The 19832-nt window shown below is 37.4% G+C and overlaps 1 protein-coding gene across 1 annotated transcript in view; it reads left to right on the top strand.

The window, feature by feature from the left end:
- The window catches only part of nckap1 (NCK-associated protein 1), an 82808-nt gene that overhangs the window by 31126 nt on the left and 31850 nt on the right, over positions 1-19832 (top strand). Inside the window, exons 13-20 of the mRNA XM_016293849.1 lie at positions 215-296; positions 678-736; positions 7931-8076; positions 8711-8843; positions 12817-12936; positions 14130-14269; positions 14704-14835; positions 18663-18882. Of these exons, the coding sequence (XP_016149335.1) occupies positions 215-296; positions 678-736; positions 7931-8076; positions 8711-8843; positions 12817-12936; positions 14130-14269; positions 14704-14835; positions 18663-18882 (1032 nt within the window). The remainder of the gene's footprint in view (positions 1-214; positions 297-677; positions 737-7930; positions 8077-8710; positions 8844-12816; positions 12937-14129; positions 14270-14703; positions 14836-18662; positions 18883-19832) is intronic.

Below are 19832 nucleotides of genomic sequence, written 5' to 3'. Positions count from 1 at the left end.
GAACATTAGTCACATTATGAATCATTCACAGGATCTCACAAAGGGTGTCTGGAAGAATGTGAGGCGAAATACATGAACTTCACCACTAGATGGAGAACTAGTATTGTCATTCAGCTTTGAGACTCCAATTAGGAGCAAGGCTTGCTCGTCATGCTGTTTTACTTTTAAAATACACATGCAAATGGTAAAATAATCGTGTCTTCCTCCCTTGTAGAACCTGTCTGTCTGCCCAGAGGATGAGTCCATTATTATGTCATCCTTCGTGAACACTATGACCTCTCTCAGTGTTAAACAAGGTAGTGAACTTCTCTTATTTAAACATTCATAATGTGCTTAAAAACATGAAGTCAGAATTGAAGTCCCTGGTCTTATTTTCTAAGATTTATTGGTTTGTTTTATAATCTGTAAAATCTGTGCATCAAATTATTTCATGGTAACAGCATGGATTACAATGTCGTTATTTTTGTATAAATTAAAAAAGGGGGTTATGTATTAAATAATCAAGGTCACTGGCCAAATTTTGCATTTAGCAAAAAAATAAAATAAATCAGTACTTTGCAATGAAATGTACTTCAGAACTTTATGGATGCAAATTGAATAAATAATAAAGGCTGGTGTACTTAATATATATGTTTTTTATTTTGTGATATAACAAATTGTTTGGATGTCTGTTGCAGTTGAAGATGGTGACGTGTTCGATTTCAGAGGGATGAGGCTGGACTGGTTTAGACTGCAGGTAAAATGATATCAGTCATCTGAGCTGGGTCAATACATGGTGTTTGCTTCCTCTGATCCTAATCAGACATAATTAACAGCTCTTATCTCTGCTTCCCTCTTACTAATTAGCAGATGCCGGTTAACATAAAGCAACTAATGCTCTCACAGTTTGAGATGCAACACAACAAATAGTTTCATGCTGACGAATGTTTGTTGCAAAAGTTTGCTTATCCTTTGTTTTCCGAATAAAAGCAACATTTTTACATGCTGTATGAAAAATGCCTTGATTTGGAATTACTTAGAAATGAACCACAATGCATGCTGTTCTTTTGAAGCTCTGATTATTCAAGAAGAGCCTGCGCCTTTCATCCAGGCTCAAATAAATCAGACTTCGTCCCTGTGGAATACGCATGTGGGTGGGAATGGAAGCGGAGATGGAGAGACAAGCTTGTTCATGTGATTTTGAGGATCTGTGAGCATGTGTGGACCTCAAATGGATCTGGACTGCAGGCTTTGGGATGGTCCAGCTAGCGCTCAAATGTGTTTCCTGTGTGTTGGTCTGGCTAGTCCCACAGCAGAGAAGCCATTTGACCTCTTCCTTAAAAGAATGTTCTCAGTTCAAAAGTGAATCTTTATCAAAAGAATTTAAGGCATTCTCTCACAGATACCTAAACATACTTGCAGTGGAGTTTTTTTTAAAGCCCTTACATGATCATGGAAAACCTGGAAATATGAGGGAATTTCAAAATGATGCTTTGCAGGTCAAAAAAAAATAATGGAAATGAATATTATCTTGGCATTTTTATATGTGTGTATTTATATTTATATAAAGAATTATTAAAGTATTGGAAATTAATTTGTGGGAACCTTTTACGTTTAAATAGTCAGCATTTATTTATGGTTCTCTTTAGATTCATATTGCTGCAGTTTAGTATTTTTTAACTGTATTACTTTAATATGTAATAATAAATAATAATAATACTACTTTAATAGAATGAGATCTCTCATTGTTCAGCGAAACAGATGGTTCCAAATTTTAAAGAAATTAAGACTTTTATTTGGCACCGATGCCTAAAATTGATCCGTAGTGTTAGTAAAACATTTATAATGTTAAACCTATTTATTTATTTAAGCTTTTATATTGTATATGCATTTCCTGTTTGGATGAATTTGTAGTGCATTACTGATGCAATTCCTGTTGGTGGAAGTTGCTTTATTTAATCAGTTCCTCTTTGGTAACCTTGCCAGTGTCAAGTTAAAGTTACCTGGTTTACCCGACATTATGTGGTCATGATGTTTAATAATTCCATGTAACTTTACACTGGCATGTTCAGTAAATGATTCTGTCACACTTGCCTTACGTCATCTTATATGACTGAATCAGTGTTTATTGCAGTTCCATTAGAGTTACCACAATTTTTGCTTTTTTGGACAGATGATTTCCTTGTGGTAATGCCACAAATTCCACAAAAAGAACTTGATTTGCGTTGAACCTAGAAGATCGCTTCAAAAACAGGCCTGAACCTCCTCACACAGGAGGGTTTCAATTCGCCTCTTCAGCAGGAGAAGCTGCTATCTGCGGAATGTGAACATTTCTCACAGCTGAACAACTGTTTTCTGTGTTTGAGCCTTTTCCCACTCTCCTTCGCTCTTTTCGCAGCCAGAGTCCTCTCTTTCACATGGCCACAAAAACAAATCGACCCTAATAACAGCAGAGTTTATTCACTGCAAGGTCTTGAGCTCAGACTGCTCTCAGTTTGCCAGAACAAAGCAAATTCAAGGATTTAAACAGCCAGCTATAGAGCAACTGAGTGTGTGTGAGGCTGATGACAGATGTGGGTGGGTGGATGTATATGTTCAGCTATGTAGGTGAATCGCACTAAAACATGTCCAGCCCCCCCCCCCCCCATAAAAACTAAGCCCCCCCCCCCCCCCCCCAAAATATATTCATATATATATTACGACGCCGTTTTAGAGCCACATTAAAAAAAATTAAAAATCTAAGATTACTAGATTAAAGTTTCGAGAATAAAGTCAAAATATTACGAGAATATAGTAGAAATGTTTCTAGTATAAAGTCGAAATATTACGAGAATAAAGTCGGAATGTTTCGAGAATTAAGTCGGAATGTTTCGAGAATTAAGTCGGAATGTTTCGAGAATTAAGTCGGAATGTTTCGAGAATTAAGTCGGAATGTTTCGAGAATTAAGTCGGAATGTTTCGAGAATTAAGTCGAAATGTTTCGAGAATAAAGATGAAAGTTATAATATTTTGAGAGTATATTCTAGCCTTTTGCACATGCAAATGGCCCGGATTGGGAGCACTGGGAGATATTCCAAAGTCTCTGCTTTCAAAATCTGTCAGATTTATAGCGAAATACAAACAATATATTACAATAATGTTTTTTCACACTCTTTAATGTGGCGTGACAGATCGCTGTATTCGCTTCAGTTTAAGCGGCATGTGAGTCTGATTACAATGAGACATTATTTTCATTATAAATTAAGCTATTCTGTTTTTTCATGCCTTCTGATGTTCCTTCACTTTAATATCTAGCTATAAACTTGAAATAGAGCTCCGGAGGTTGACGTCACGCACTCTAAACTCCACCATTTTGGCAGGCAATCAGGAGAGTGCTAGAGTATTGGTATCGACAGTTGTACAACAATAATTTAAAACCAGATTATTTAGAAATTACAAACCTTACTATTTCAACATGGTGGACAGCTGCTGTGCGCCAGGATGCCAGAACAGGCAGGGGAAAGCTAGGGTTGCCAACCGTCCCGTATATTGGGCTTAATTTATGTGTCCCGTACGTGACCTCTCTTGACCCGTTTCTTGCCCCCTCACACAATATTCGTTAAGTAAATCAGAAAGTCCTGAACATAACAGTTTGAGGAAGGCTGCAGAATCCTCTTGCTGGCTGGTTGCGCCCACTTCACAATTAAGCAGCGCTCGCGCTAAAGCCAATTTCTGTTCGTGTTTTGACTTCAGTAAATCAGTTTTAGCAAATACAAACTACGTGATTATTTTTCATGAGTCCAACATCCCGCCATGCAAGAAAACATGCAATCTACCCGAGTCGTGATCAATAAGGGAAGCCGTCTTTTATTGCAAAACAGAGAAAAAACATTTTACATTTAAGTAACGTCACTGGAAGGGTAAGTCAAATGTGTTGTTAGCTAACGTAATTGACCCTAGCTGTCCTTGTAGGTAGCCAGCACAGCTATATCACTGTGAGTACAGTAGACATCATAAATGTCATGAAATCTTAATCCCAAATTTTGTGTTGGTTAGAATGTTTTATTGCAGTGAACCATTTTAGTCGTCAATCGGAACGTATTAGGAATACGATAAAATGATTTCCCCTTTGATTTATGGGACAATCGCGTACATATATATATATATATATATATATATATATATATATATAAATAATTATATATATATATAATTATTTATATATATATATATATATATATATATATATATATATATGTACGCGATTGTCCCATAAATCAAAGGGGAAATCATTTTATCGTATTCCTAATACGTTCCGATTGACGACTAAAATGGTTCACTGCAATAAAACATTCTAACCAACACAAAATTTGGGATTAAGATTTCATGACATTTATGATGTCTACTGTACTCACAGTGATATAGCTGTGCTGGCTACCTACAAGGACAGCTAGGGTCAATTACGTTAGCTAACAACACATTTGACTTACCCTTCCAGTGACGGCATGGCAGGTTGAATATTCATTAAAAAAATTAGATTGCGTCCATTTGTACCCCTCCAGGCTTTTGTAGGCTTTTAAAGGAGTCTCCGGAGTAACGTTAGGAGGGAAAGTTGATTAGGTAGTTGTAGATATCAGGATACTGCAGGTCAGGAAATCTATCAGTTCCTTTATTGATAGGCTACACGTTAAAAGCACCACTGGGGCATTATAGGGATCTGTTATGCTTAATCTATTAAGTTTTGCTATGTACAGGTCTATGTCTTTTGAATTAAAGTACGCAGTGAACTCTGTTGCCTTGAAACTCATGCTGGCGCCATTCATTTCATATTCGCTCCCGGCTGTCCCTGCCTGCCAGCATGGTGGTGTAAACATAATGGTTCACGTGTCACCCGGAGCTCTATAAAGAGGGAAAACACATTTATAATTTGTATTTCGTGATAAAACTGACAGAATTAGAAAGCTGAGCTGTTATATTAAAAGCAACAAAAGCACAAAATTATTGCGATTACTTGGTGGCTGGCGTGCTACAAATGATGAATGGAAGACGTTAAATATTATGTCCAGTCATTTACTGTATTATACCATGAATAAAACAGCTTGTGAATAGTCACTTACATGTTATAGCCTTCAGGCTACCTCAGAAAAGAAAACAATATAACTTGTGTTAATGAGTTGGAGCCCACTTAAACTTTTAGAACATTTTATTAATTAAATAGGCTACATGTGCGGAATAAAAGTTTGGACGCCACAGACGTTTTTGCGGAGTAGGTGGTGGAATTTTCACAAATTTGAAATTTTGGAATTTTCGCAAAGAAAACCGTATAATTTAATGAATTGGTTCACATAAATACAGCGATCTGATCATTAAAGAGCTTGAAAAACACATTATTGTAAGACACGTATCACTATTGGGTGGCTGGCGCACTACAAATAACGAATGCAGTGGAAGACATGAAATATTATTTTCAAGCATACTGTCCCCGCGAGTATGACACATGGTATGATTTCTGCTAATAATCCCACATATATTTGTAGTGTATTAAAAAAGGGTTAAATAAGAGAGCTACAGCGCCCCCCAAAGGAATGTCGATTGGGTGTGTGAGCTGATGTTAAAGGGGTCATATGATGCGATTTAAACTTTTCCTTTCTCTTTGGGGTGTTACAAGCTCTTGGTGCATAAAGAAGATCTATAAAGTTGCAAAGACTAAAGTCTCAAATCCAAAGAGATATTCTTTATAAAAGTTAAGAGGCAGCCACGCCTACCTAAAACGGCTCGTTCTAACACGCCCCCACATATCTACGTCACAATGTGGGAAGATTTGCATAACGCCGCCCAAATGTTCATGCAAAGAAAGAAGGCGTAACTTTTATTCTCGCTGTAGTATTGTTGCCGCCACCGCCGTGTCGTGAAGGCGCTGTGTGTTTCGTTGTGAAAGCGAAACTACTTTGCAGTAACTTTAACTGCAGCCTTGGTGAGCATAAGAGACTTCAGAAACATTTAAAAATCTTACCATCCCCAAACATTTGAATGGTAGTGTAAGTATAGAAGTCTTAAATGTATAGTAGCAAGAAAAAGGGTCAGATAGAGGAAAACTGATCATTAAAACTTATGACTGTTTTGGTCAAAGAAACCAATTAGACTTTAAAGGGGTCATATGATGCGATTACAAGTTTTCCTTTCTCTTTGGAGTGTTACAAGCTGATTGTGCATAGATAAGATCCCTGAAGTTGCAAAGACTAAAGTCTCAAAACCAAAGAGATATTCTTTATCAAAGTTAAGACTCTGCCACGCCCCCCTAAAACGGCTCGTTCTAACACGCCCCCACATATCTACCTCACTATGTGGGAAGATTTGCATAATGCCGCCCAAATGTTCACGCAAAGAAAGAAGGCATGGTTTCAGTAACCGCAGTTAGTGTTGAAGCAGCCATGTCAGAGAGACGCTGTGTGTTTCTAGGCGAAAGCAAAAGCACTTTATTTGGCCTTCCGAAAGTAGATGCATTTAGGAATCTTTAAGATTACTTACAACAGAACAGCAATGCATTTTATGGACGACCGTTTCGTGAACCTAGGAGAGGAGGTAATTCTGAATCAGCTACTGTTTTGTTATTAGTTGAAGTATTTGCTATTGACTGTTCAAATGCAGAGTTTTGCGCATCGTGTGTGTGTGCGCGTGGTTTATTTTGAAAGATGAAGCTCGCGATTATGGTAAGGGGCGTTACATTTCCAACGAGTGCTTGCGGTGTTCGGCCAATCACAATGCACTGGGTCAGCTGGCCAATCAGAGCAGACTGCGCTTGTCGGAAGGAGGGACTTTGTAGAAAACGAAGCGTTTGAGAGAGGCGGAGCATAGAGGACTTACAATAATGTACAGTATTTGAAAAATAATGTGTTTTTTGAACATTAAAGCATGTCAACATATTCTGTTACACCAAATACACAAAATAATGATCTTTAAAAAAGCATCATATGACCCCTTTAAATAAAATGCCATTAATGTGTATAAAATGTCTAGAATCATTCAGTACTCCTCCAGGTTTGATAGCAGCAAGTTAGTTTGAAGAGCAGCCTTGATTTTGCGGTCGAAGCAGGATGCCCTTTTCTCTCCTTTAATTTAGCATGCTTTCTTGTTTAATGGACCAGTTGTTGAGCTAGCACTTGCCAGTATATAACAACTAACGATTCACTCAGTTCATGTCTGCTCGTCTGCATTTGGCCTCTTGTGTTTCCAAAGGTGCAGTCCTATTTATCTCTATGGCCGATTAAACTAGCAGCAGCAGTCTGCAAATGTACATCTAAAAATAAGCCCTGTTTTTCAATACTTTTTCTACTCCGCAGTGGACTTCAGTTCTGTACGATATGTTTATTGTCGTTCCCCGGACTCCATAACCACAAGCGTTGTGAGTTTAGCACCTGCTGAATGTCATGTGGAATCATCCTGGCATGTCGCATTCTTTGAATTGGCCAATCTTTAGATGATGAAAGCCATCGCAGGGCGTGTGCAATCCTTGTGTTGTTTGAGTTTTCTCACACTTCTTATGTTCAGGTTGTCCAAAAGCTGAACGCACTGGATGGCACAGCTGTTTCGCTGCAAAAAAATAGGTTTATTTTTACTTAAACACCAAAGAGAATCTGTTTTGCACACGTCTTCATTTGATCTTGTATGCTAGAGAGGAAATTGTGTTGGTTGGACATTGTCTGGTTTAACAGTATCAAGTTTACAAAAATATTTCCCAGAAAGCCTTCTCAGAAGTTAATGATATGGTAAAACATCAAACCGCACTTTTCTTCAGACTCTGCCTTGGTCCAGTTTCCAATCTGATTCGATGCTCTTCATTTGCTTGAGGATTTGCTCATGGAAATCAAGCCCACCAAGCACAGCCTTTGAGAAAAGATTGTGAAAATGTTGTCAGAATAATTAATGAACTTTGAAGATTAATGCTAACGATGATGTCTGTCTTTGTGTTTAGGCTTACACCAGCGTGTCCAAGGCCTCGCTAGGACTGGCAGATCACAGGGAGCTGGGAAAAATGATGAACACCATCATCTTTCACACCAAAATGGCGGACTCTCTGGTGGAGATGCTTGTGGAGACTTCTGACGTTTCCATTTTCTGGTATGACCTCACATGAGAGAAAAGATCATTCAAAGAGAATAATGTGATAGAGTTAAACACTGAATAGGCAAAAAGTGGCTTTAGATGTCAGTATAAAATTAGGAAAAATAAAATCAGAAAATTTATAAAAATTATGTTGACTTGCAGTTCATTATGTTAATTCTGCAGATGCTCTGACATGTTCATTGATTGATGTTATTTCAATTCAAACTTGAAAATTAGAATTTTTGGCCAATTTATAATAATTTAGTTATTTTTATTCCTTTAATTGTCTTTTTTTTGCATGCAGCCTACAAAGATGATGTAAAATTGTTTCTTTTTACCTAACAACAATTTAATTCAGACTGCAGGCTCATAACTTAAGCAAAATATGATTCATTTTTGCCGTGACGTTGTCAATTCAGCAGTGGCGCAGGAAACACCGTCTAATGCCAGCTCCACAATTGGCAGAAGGCATATCTGTTCTCAGAAGGCCATAGCAACTGTCTGTTGTGCCTCTTGTTTTTTAGATATTTCTCTTTCATGCTGGGTGGAAAGCGGACAGGGGCGTCCGTTCAACTGATTAGATATGACTGTACCAGACGGTGAAGTGAACTGGCAGCCCATTTTCTCTCTCTTTCTGTGTCTCTGATAGCTTTTACAGCCGCGCCTTTGAAAAGATGTTCCAGCAGTGTCTCGAACTGCCGTCCCAGTCTCGATACTCCATCTCTTTCCCTCTGCTCTGCACCCACTTTATGAGCTGCACCCATGAGCTCTGCCCTGAAGAGGTGAGTCATACTGACCTGGAATCAGTCCAGAATGCCCCAAGAGGAGTACAAATGTCATATTCACTTTAGTAACCTAATCTGAGAACAGTGATTCATGATTTTTATTTTGTAGATATGAGTGAGAAGAGTATTCTGAAGATGATGAAGCTTCAATTTAATCAAATTGTTCATGTCTGAAACTGTGAGTGTGTACTAGGGCTGGACGATAAAAAATAAATAAATGCCATTTCTTACCATATATTGCAGAATCACATATGACATTTTTCAGTTATTTGTATGTGTGTGTGTGTGTTTATTTTTGCTTTCAAATATTTAATGCAATTAAAATTAAATAAAAAAAACATTTCCAGTATTTAGCTAAATAAACACAATAAATTATTCTATGCAATTATTTTTATTTAAATGCATCGATATAAAATTAAACAATATTTACATACATATGTTTTACCTACATATATAACGTATGAAAAATGTCATAATATGTGATTCTGCTATTTTACATTTACATTTTTGCAGTGGTCATTTAAATGAATAATTTCAAAGTGTTCTTTTCATTTAATTCATACAATTTGAAGTGATTCATTGAAATTAATGAAACTTGCCAGGTCTAACTGTTTTTGATAGGTGTACTAGGGCTGGACGATAAAAAATAAAAAATAAATAAATCTGCCATTTCTTACCATATATTGCAGAATCACATATGACATTTTTCAGTTATTTGTATGTGTGTGTGTGTGTGTTTATTTTTGCTTTCAAATATTTAATGCAATTAAAATTAAATAAAAAAACATTTTCCAGTATTTAGCTAAATAAACACAATAAATTATTCTATGCAATTATTTTTATTTAAATGCATCGATATAAAATTAAACAATATTTACATACATATGTTTTACCTACATATATAACGTATGAAAAATGTCATAATATGTGATTCTGCTATTTTACATTTACATTTTTGCAGTGGTCATTTAAATGAATAATTTCAAAGTGTTCTTTTCATTTAATTCATACAATTTGAAGTGATTCATTGAAATTAATGAAACTTGCCAGGTCTAACTGTTTTTGATATTGCAGTCTCTAAGATCTTCCATCAATGCAATATGAGGTTTAATTTAAATAATCAGAAATATCATCAGATATTCAGTTTATCACCCAGCCCTAGTCTGTACTGAAATAATTGGATTTTAGGGTGCTTTCACACTTGGTTCGCTTGCCTGGTCCGAACCCGAGTTCGATTGCTCCCCCCTCCCCCTGCCCCCGCTGGACTGCGTTCATATTATTTAATTTTAATCCGAACGGTGGTTCGTTTGCGTCATCAAGCCAGCAGCTGTTTACCCCGTTGCTTAGTAACGACGGCGCAAAAGCGGCAAATGAATAACATTGCTCTCTGCACTTTTATATATTTAAGTTTTTTAACCATTCGTTTTGTTTACAAAGCTTCGGTACATAATGGCACTTACGTCTGTCTTACGAATGTACTGCAAATGCTCTAAAGAGCGCTAAAGGTGAACAGAAATGAGATATAGGCCTACAGCTCTCTGCTTGCAGCGCATCAGTCATGCTCGTCAGGAAAGAGAGTGAAACACAAACACACATTTTTATCAAATAATACGTCATTAATAGTGGTTCACTTCCACGATCACATCAGCAGCAAACCGTACCAGAGTTCACATGAACCGTACCCCAGACCACCCTTTTTAAGCGGACTCGGGTACAGTTCGCGGGTGTGCACCCGAGTTCGGAAGGCAGCGTTCACATCATCCAAACAAACCGAACTCTGACGTCAATCGAACCCGGGTGCGCACCAAAAGTGCTAGTGTGAAAGCACCCATAGCCTCATGTAATCATTTCCATTGGTTATTATAAATAAGATGACAGCTAATTTATTTAATTTGTTCAGATAATATATTCTATTTGCCTTGTCCTGAAATCTCCTGTTTAGTTTCTATGCAGACTCTGTTTTTTGGGGGGAAAAAAACAGTTTTGTGAGTTTGTGAATGTCCCCTAGTGAATATGGTCAGTGTTACTTTTAAGAAAGAGGAGTTTGGAAAATAACCTTTCTCTTCTCCATCGGGTCTCGCCATGGCTTAGCCGCGACCCATGCGAGGGTTCAGGATGGAGTCGTACTGTGAATCCGGAAGGCTCCACAAGTTTACTAGAGCTGGAATGTCCCAACACGTAGCATTGAGTGCTGTGGTCCATGTATCAGGATGTGTACAGAAAACCAAATGCTGAAAAGCATGATTTATTAAATCTGTAATTGAACCATGCGCCGGTGCAGCTACCCAGGCTCCCCGGGGGCATATGGAAGCCCCTTCGCACACGAGGAGCACAACAGATCCCTGTTTCCCCCCCACCGGTATACGGCCGGCACATTCACCAAGTGTTTGTTCCTGCCAAACATCGTACATTTAATTTGGTAAATAAACCCACATTTTCACTCCTAATTGGCGGACAAACAGCACAATGAGAGTTCTCATGTCATTGTGGGGCCTTAACATTGAGCTGTCTGAGAGCAGTTAGAGGAATAAAAGAGATTTATTGAGCCATAGAAGGCTTGGGTTTCCCTTATTTAAACATGAAACTCCCTCTCTCAGCATGTCTCTGAAATGGTCTTCCTCCTATGTCCACTCCACACAGCTTTGGACAGCTGCAAGCTTTATTTATGTTGGAAAGGCACTAAAAGTTTCCAAGAATATTTCCATCCTCGCACAGAAAACTTTTTACAGTGGTTTAGAGAAACAACAAAAGATCACTGCACTGAGGTTAGCCTCAGCATCACATCGGATAGATGTGTTATTTCCAACCTGCACCATCTCAGACTCTTCCCCTCAGATGCCCACGAAGAGCGAGGCAGAATATTTGTGTTTATGAACAGATGATGAGAGTGTTAAAGCGCTCGTCAAATCTGAGTTGAGCCACCAAAGCTTTAAATGGCACTTTTTGTTTGTTGTGATGAAGGACCGGCCTCCTCCATGATGTTTGGGTTTTGTCAAAACGGTGCAGGAGCGAAGGGTTCAGCTCCACACTCCACACAGGTTTTTTTTGCATTAGTAATTTAGAGAGTATGCACTGTTTGCTCTAGGGAGGGAGTTGGGGCGACGAGACCAGCTGGGCCATAACAAAGAGGCTCACTTACACGGGACGGTTCACAAACAGCACCTCACTGTGAGCCAAATTCACCTGAGCAGCTTATGTTGGAGTAGTTTCAGCCTCTGACAGCATGCCCATGGATCACTCAAGGATCATTTTCACATAGTCAACAGTTAATGGCATGCTTACAAATAAGATGTTTCTCCACCCTGGTATATAGTAAAGTAGTACTACAATTTAGAATTAATTTCCATTTTAATATAGTTTAAAATGCAGTTCCTGTGATGGCAAAGCTGAATAGAAAGTTCAAAAGAGTAGCATTCGTTTAAAAACTCTTAATCAATTCAGTGCATCCTTGCTTAATTAACATTCATTTCATAAAAACAAATAAAAATCGTAACGTTGAAACTTTTGAACTGTATATGTGTGTATGAATGTGTAGTTAGTTATAGGCCATTTCAGATTGATCAGCCCCTAAACACCACTGTTGTTGCTTGTTTCATGCATCCATCGGGTGGCCCCATCCTGTTTAATTGGGTGGTTCTTAGTCAGAATAAGGCTTGTTTAGAGATGGTTTTAACAGGTGGCCAGCTGAGACATATTGTTTTTTACAACTGATACTAAAGGTAAAAGGATATATTTTCTGTACCTATCGTAGAACCAAATAGAACTGCAATTCTGTTTGGTACCACTAGTGGTGCAAAAAGGACACACTTGATGCACTGACACCTTTACACCTATATTTGGCACTGCCCTTACTAAATGTATGCTGCAAAGTGGATCGTAACTTATACTGAAACTCAAAAGTCTAGCTTAACATTGGGGTTGTGCTAAGGGTAGTCTCAACTAATGTCTCCTTGTCTGTCCCTCCCTGCAGAGGCACCACATCGGAGACCGCAGCCTGTCCCTTTGCAACATGTTCCTGGACGAGATGGCCAAGCAAGCCCGCAACCTCATCACAGACATATGCACAGAGCAGTGCACCCTGAGCGACCAGGTCAGTGACGCACACACACGCTTTCAGCACTGCCAAAACACAGAGGGACTTTTGGGAGTTCTGTAATTTTCCATGTCATATCTGGGATTTTAACAAACTATACTGGGTTTACAAAGAGTTCTGCAAATTCACCAGGAATGCTCCATTCCATTGCAATATGATCACAATGAAATTAAACAGTGATTGATTTCCTGAAAACAGTTGACAGCACTGATTCGATGACAGTCAACTTTAATGAATAAACTTACTCTCATCCCCCTCTGATGAGTGTAATCGTCATGTTGTAAGCAAACAGGACAGCAGCTCATAAGTCATTTCCCGCTTTGCTCTTTTCTGGACTGTGGAAGTCACATTTACAGTAATTACAATCTTAAGGTCAACATCAAAGCAATTTTTCTTTGGTAATCTGAAATTTTTTCAAGTGAAACAAGATATTAAGTTGGCAAAGTCTTAGGGTAGGTCTTGATTTTTTTCTATCATGATTTGATTGGATGGTAAAAAGTGGATGTTACAGGTGATGGGAAGAGAGGTGTTGAAAAAGGTGTTGAATTCTTTCAGTTCAGTACATTTGAATTACCATATGCAAAACTGTTATATGTATTAAAAGCAAGGATGTACATATCACAGAATCATGTCTTAGGCAAGTGATTCAGTCATTGAAGAACCACTATGACCAGTTCATTGATTTAAACTGATTCAAACTCATGAGTTTGAGACCATGTTGATTGTTTTTGAGTGAGGAATTTCATTAGGAAGAATCAACTCTTAAGAGTAATTTGTTCATGAGACAGACTACACTGGCAATGCTGCATGTGCAGCTTTTGTGTGCAGTCAGCGAGGATAATGCAACAGAAATATAGCTATTTATGGGCTTTATTATTTCCCGACACCCAATCTTTCATTACATCCTGTTCAGGCTGCAGGCTCACAACTCAAGCTCACAATTTATTTATTTTTTTTGCCATGGTTCTTTATTGTAGTATGTAAATCATTCAGTTCCGTTATTCTAAGAAAAATGTAACCGTTTTCGATTCCCAACTCTAAACGCACATATGTTTTATTATTTATAATAACGTGCACTGATGAATTGTGCACAATATTACCAGGAACTTGTATTAAGAAAGTAAGTAGGGTCAATTTTGATTTGATGTTGACTTTAAAAAAAAAATTTTTCCTGTTGCTCTTCTGTGCAGCTACTGCCAAAACATTGTGCCAAAACCATCAGTCAGGCCGTGAACAAGAAGTCGAAAAAGCAGACGGGGAAGAAGGGTGAACCAGAGAGAGAGAAACCTGGGGTTGAGAGCATGAGGAAGAACAGACTCCTGGTCACCAAGTAAGGATGAAACTCACTCTTCTTCTTCATCTGGTCGAGCACTTGTTACTCATATTTAATTCAGTCTGGGTCATATATTATTTTACCTTGTACTGGTTTCTGTAATTCATGGTTTTCATCAATGAGGGCATGTCTGCGTCAATATTAGATCTTACCATTAGAGAATCACTGTGTTAAACAAAACCCAGCTGGAGGCCTTTAGCGTATTATCCTCCCATTTGGCAGACATTCAAACAGATCCTCCTTATAATATAAAATGGATTTATCCTAAAGCCTGTCATGGACACACATGAGCAGTAGTAACAGTATAGGAGCGGTGTGGCCCCATGGTGAACAGCACTATTGTGCTGGTTAAGCTTTCCCTGATTGACTGTGTAATCTGAAGGAAATGAGTTTTTAAGGCTGTTGTCTTTTTTTTGTTGTTTTTTTTACAGTCTGGACAAACTACACACTGCTTTGTCAGAGCTCTGCTTCTCCATCAACTACGTCCCTAACATGATGGTCTGGGAGCACACCTTCACCCCACGCGAGTACCTGACCTCCCACCTGGAGATCCGCTTCACTAAGTAAGTCAAACTACCATCCCGATACCGATACACAATAGTCCTGAACTAGGGCTAGGTGGTATGGATATCTGGAAATTCTATGGGAAAAGAATGTATTATATATTGTATAACCATGTGGTAATGCAATGTGTGTGTGTGTGTTTGTTTATGTGTATTTTTATAGTATTTTATAGTATAAACATATATTATTATTCATTTATATAAAAACTGCATTTTAAAATGTTTATATATTATTACTAAATTAAAAATGTATTATTATATCAAGAATGTGTGTGTGTGTGTGTGTGTGTGTGTATTTATATAAAAATATATTCTTGAAATAATAGTACCACTTTTAATTTAATTTCTATTTTAAGTTTCTATTTCTATAAATGTAAAATATATATTACAAAATTAAAAAAGTATTATTATATTAAGAATATATATTATATAATTTTAAAAAAATTATGCATTTAGAATATGTTTTATATTATATATATAGAGAGGCCACTATCTGCATAAATACATCACTGCTCGTTTTATCTATTACATTTAGTGGTCGACCGATATTGTTTTTTTTTGACTGCCGATATCTTGGAAAGCAGAATGGCCGATATAATTTTATTTATTTTAATTAATATTTAAGACATTTTAAATCATTTGAAAATTGATAAAAAAAAATAAATGTGTTAAATAAACATACTTATACTTTAGATGACAAAGTATTTTTCATAAATAAATATTTAATAAAAATATAATTAAAAAGGAAGTGTAAACTGTAACCAACAAGGCACTCAGTATTCTGGGTAACACTTCACAAGATCTCACAACTGGATCCGACTAAGTTTGCAAGGTTTTTGAAATTAGATGTTTATTGACATTCAAAGATTTGTTTAAATGATATAAATGCGTATTTGCTGAATGCTGATGGCAAACAAGAAAGTATTATAAGGTTTGCCTTTCTATTACTAACAATATAAAAGCAATCGTTATAAGACTTTTTGTATACATTTTAATTCCTTTGTTTAACCGTTCTATCTGATTATAAGACAGACTTCTATCCGTATTTAGACAGAACTGTTAATGACAACAGCGAACAAGAGGGAGAATGTGAGCACTGTGTGTGTGCAGCGTCGTCAAAATAAAAGTCCTGCCTCGAATGCATCAGCCAAACAGGAGAACCATGCTGATATATCAGCCTTGGTGATATATCGGTCGACCACTAATTATATTACCCACAGTCCTTCCTTCATGATGAGGTCTATGCACACTCGTTCTGCACTAGCATCAATCATTTTGATTTGCCTCATAGGGGAGAGTTACTGTTGCATTCTGTGTCAAGGAAAATTGTTGTCCAGCTCTCCTTTATTAATTAAGCTAAGAACTCAATGGCTTAAAGAGCCATTGTTTATTGTTCGATTTATGTAATTTATTGGACTAGCAGTGAGAGTTTGGGTTAGCGTGATTTTTGACACAGTTCCAGAATAGCACTTGTCCAACTAAATAAACATCAGGCAGAAGAATAACAGGGATTTTCCACTGTTGGATTCAACACTCTGACGTGGATGCATTGGCTGGCCCCTCTCTCCCGGGCTGTGAACCCCTCATGTGGCCATGCTTCTCAGCATTGAGAGGCCCTGTTAGCAGATCTCACCACCCAACCATGTGCTGTTATTACCCATTTCCATCTGACAGGGTAAATAGCCTTGATTCAGGTCAAAGCATAAAAAAATATATTGTTGTTATGGATCTGTTTATAGTGGCCACCATTGCTCTCTAAACAACACCACATAACCAAGTCCAAATTGACCGTTTACTTTCTTAACATATATTCAAGGTCTTACTGTGAATGATTCATTGGTGCATGTTATTCCCCCCCAAAAAATTTTTTGTCTTCATAAGCCTTTATCAAAATGTCATAACAAAAACTTCATGTTTTTTGCTCTACATTTTTCCCTCATACAATATCCTGTTTTGCTCTGAAATATTCTGCTACTATAGGTTTATTGTTTACAGGTTTATCATTAACTAAAGCTGAAACAAAAACTAAAACTATAAAGAAAAAAAAACTTGAAATAAACGTTAAATGAACATATAATCTAAAATCTTTTTTAATTCAGCTAGTTGCCAAAGCAACATTTCTCAACTTAATTTACTTTGACTTGATGTACTAAAATAACTAAAACAATAAAAACAATGTAGACATATATATTTTTTTAAACTAAAAATGACAAAAACACACAACAGAAAAAACTCAAATTAAAATGAAAACAGAAAATATAAACTGATTCAAAATATTAAATAAAAACTATAATACCTAGTAATATATAATATATAGTATCTTAGTGATGTTAAAATAGCACTGATTGTTTATCATCATTATAATTTATATAATGATAATCTCTTAATGGGTTTAAACTTAAAAATGCTTTACTTAAATACTTTCAAATACTTTAAACTTAATGGGTTGCAAGCAGCATTTCATGTTGAATTTAAGGACTTTTAAATGGGAGCTATTTCTGAGTGAAACTGAACATTTAGTAGGAAATTATATAAGATAAGAAATGAATTTTGGAGTGTTTATTCATTTGGATTGATTTTATTTATATATATATATATATATATATATATATACAGTGGGTACGGAAAGTATTCAGACCCCCTTAAATTTTTCACTCTTTGTTATATTGCAGCCATTTGCTAAAATCATTTAAGTAAATTTTTTTTCCTCATTAATGTACACACAGCACCCCATATTGACAGAAAAACACAGAATTGTTTACATTTTTGCAGATTTATTAAAAAAGAAAAACTGAAATATCACATGGTCCTAAGTATTCAGACCCTTTCCTCAGTATTTAGTAGAAGCACCCTTTTGATCTAATACAGCCATGAGTCTTTTTGGGAAAGAGGCAACAAGTTTTTCACACCTGGATTTGGAGATCCTCTGCCATTCCTCCTTGCAGATCCTCTCCAGTTCTGTCAGGTTGGATGGTAAACGTTGGTGGACAGCCATTTTTAGGTCTCTCCAGAGATGCTCAATTGGGTTTAAGTCAGGGCTCTGGCTGGGCCATTCAAGAACAGTCACAGAGTTGTTGTGAAGCCACTCCTTCATTATTTTAGCTGTGTGCTTAGGGTCATTGTCTTGTTGGAAGATAAACCTTCGGCCCAGTCTGAGGTCCTGAACACTCTGGAGAAGGTTTTCGTCCAGGATATCCCTGTACTTGGCCGCATTCATCTTTCCCTCAATTCCAACCAGTCGTCCTGTCCCTGCAGCTGAAAAACACCCCCACAGCATGATGCTGCCACCACCATGCTTCACTGTTGGGACAGGTGATGAGCAGTGCCTGGTTTTCTCCACACATACCGCTTAGAATTAAGGCCAAAAAATTCTATCTTGGTCTCATCAGACCAGAGAATCTTATTCAGGTGTTTTTTAGCAAACTCCATGCAGGCTTTCATGTGTCTTGCACTGAGGAGAGGCTTCCGTCGGGCCACTCTGCCATAAAGCCCCGACTGGTGGAGGGCTGCAGTGATGGTTGACTTTCTACAACTTTCTCCCATCTCCCAACTTATATATATATATATATATATATATATATATAAAATCAATCCAAATATTTTTTCTTGCTACTTGGTCTTGATTACATCAGCAGAAATATTTCTGAGGTGTAGAAGGTTGCATTTTGATAAAATATTATGAGAACAAGCAGTTTGTTCCTTTAGCATTGCATGCATCAATTAATCATGTGCAGAAAAAAAAAACAAGAGACATATGTTAAAGTCAGTAGGGGTGGTTCATTTTTGTTATTCAGTGCTTGTTGACTGTTTCTGTAACTGTCTCTCAGGTCCATAGTCGGGATGACCATGTACAACCAGGCCACACAGGAAATCGCCAAACCATCAGAGCTGCTCACCAGTGTGCGGGCCTACATGACAGTGCTGCAGTCTATCGAGAATTACGTGCAGATTGACATCACTAGAGTGTTCAACAACGTGCTGCTGCAGCAGACCCAACACCTCGACAGCCACGGAGAACCAACCATCACCAGCCTCTACACCAACTGGTGAGACTCTACATACCCATTACAGAATGGCCAAATAGTGAGGATGAATGGCTCTATTCCAAAACCAAGTGTACTGCATGCATACACTGCTGCCTTTTAAGACATCCTAACTGAAAAATAAATTCTTAAATGACTGATTTAGAGCACTCTACATAAGAAGCAACAAAAAGCACTCCTAACGTAAAGCCTTGACTAAACTCAAATACATTTTGGCATTAGTATGCTGCCAAGCTTACAACATGATGCTCGAAACAGCATAAAAATACATAGTATACACAAATGTTGGGTAAAATAGTCTATTTTAATTCACTTGAACAATTATATAATTATAACTTGAACAGTAAATATTTTTAGTATTTAATGGTTTTGAAGTATATTAAAGGGGTCATATGATGCGATTTCAAGTTTTCTTTTCTCTTTGGAGTGTTACAAGCTGATTGTGCATAGATAAGATCCCTGAAGTTGCAAAGACTAAAGTCTCAAAACCAAAGAGATATTCTTTATCAAAGTTAAGACTCTGCCACGCCCCCCTAAAATGGCTCGTTCTAACACACCCCCACATATCTAGGTCACTATGTGGGAAGATTTGCATAATGCCGCCCAAATGTTCACGCAAAGAAAGAAGGCGTGGTTTTAGTAACCGCAGTTAGTGTTGAAGCAGCCATGTCAGGGAGACGCTGTGTGTTTCTAGGCGAAAGCAAAAGCACTTTATTTGACCTTCCGAAAGTAGATGCATTTAGGAATCTTTAAGATCACTTACAACAGAACAGCAATGCATTTTATGGACGGCCGTTTCGTGAACCGAGGTGAGGAGGTAATTCTGACTTTGCTATGACAATCTGGCGTTTCTGAATCAGCTACTGTAAGTATGTTTTGTTACAAGTTTAAGTATTTGCTATTGACTGTTAAAATGCGGAGTTTTGCACATTGTGTGTGTGTGTGTGTGTGTGT

Source organism: Sinocyclocheilus grahami, unplaced genomic scaffold (assembly GCF_001515645.1).
Source record: "Sinocyclocheilus grahami isolate Dianchi unplaced genomic scaffold, SAMN03320097.WGS_v1.1 scaffold308.1, whole genome shotgun sequence".
Classification (NCBI taxonomy): domain Eukaryota; kingdom Metazoa; phylum Chordata; class Actinopteri; order Cypriniformes; family Cyprinidae; genus Sinocyclocheilus; species Sinocyclocheilus grahami.
The sequence above is the reverse complement of the archived record's forward strand: the minus strand, read 5'-3'. Positions and strand labels throughout refer to the sequence as shown.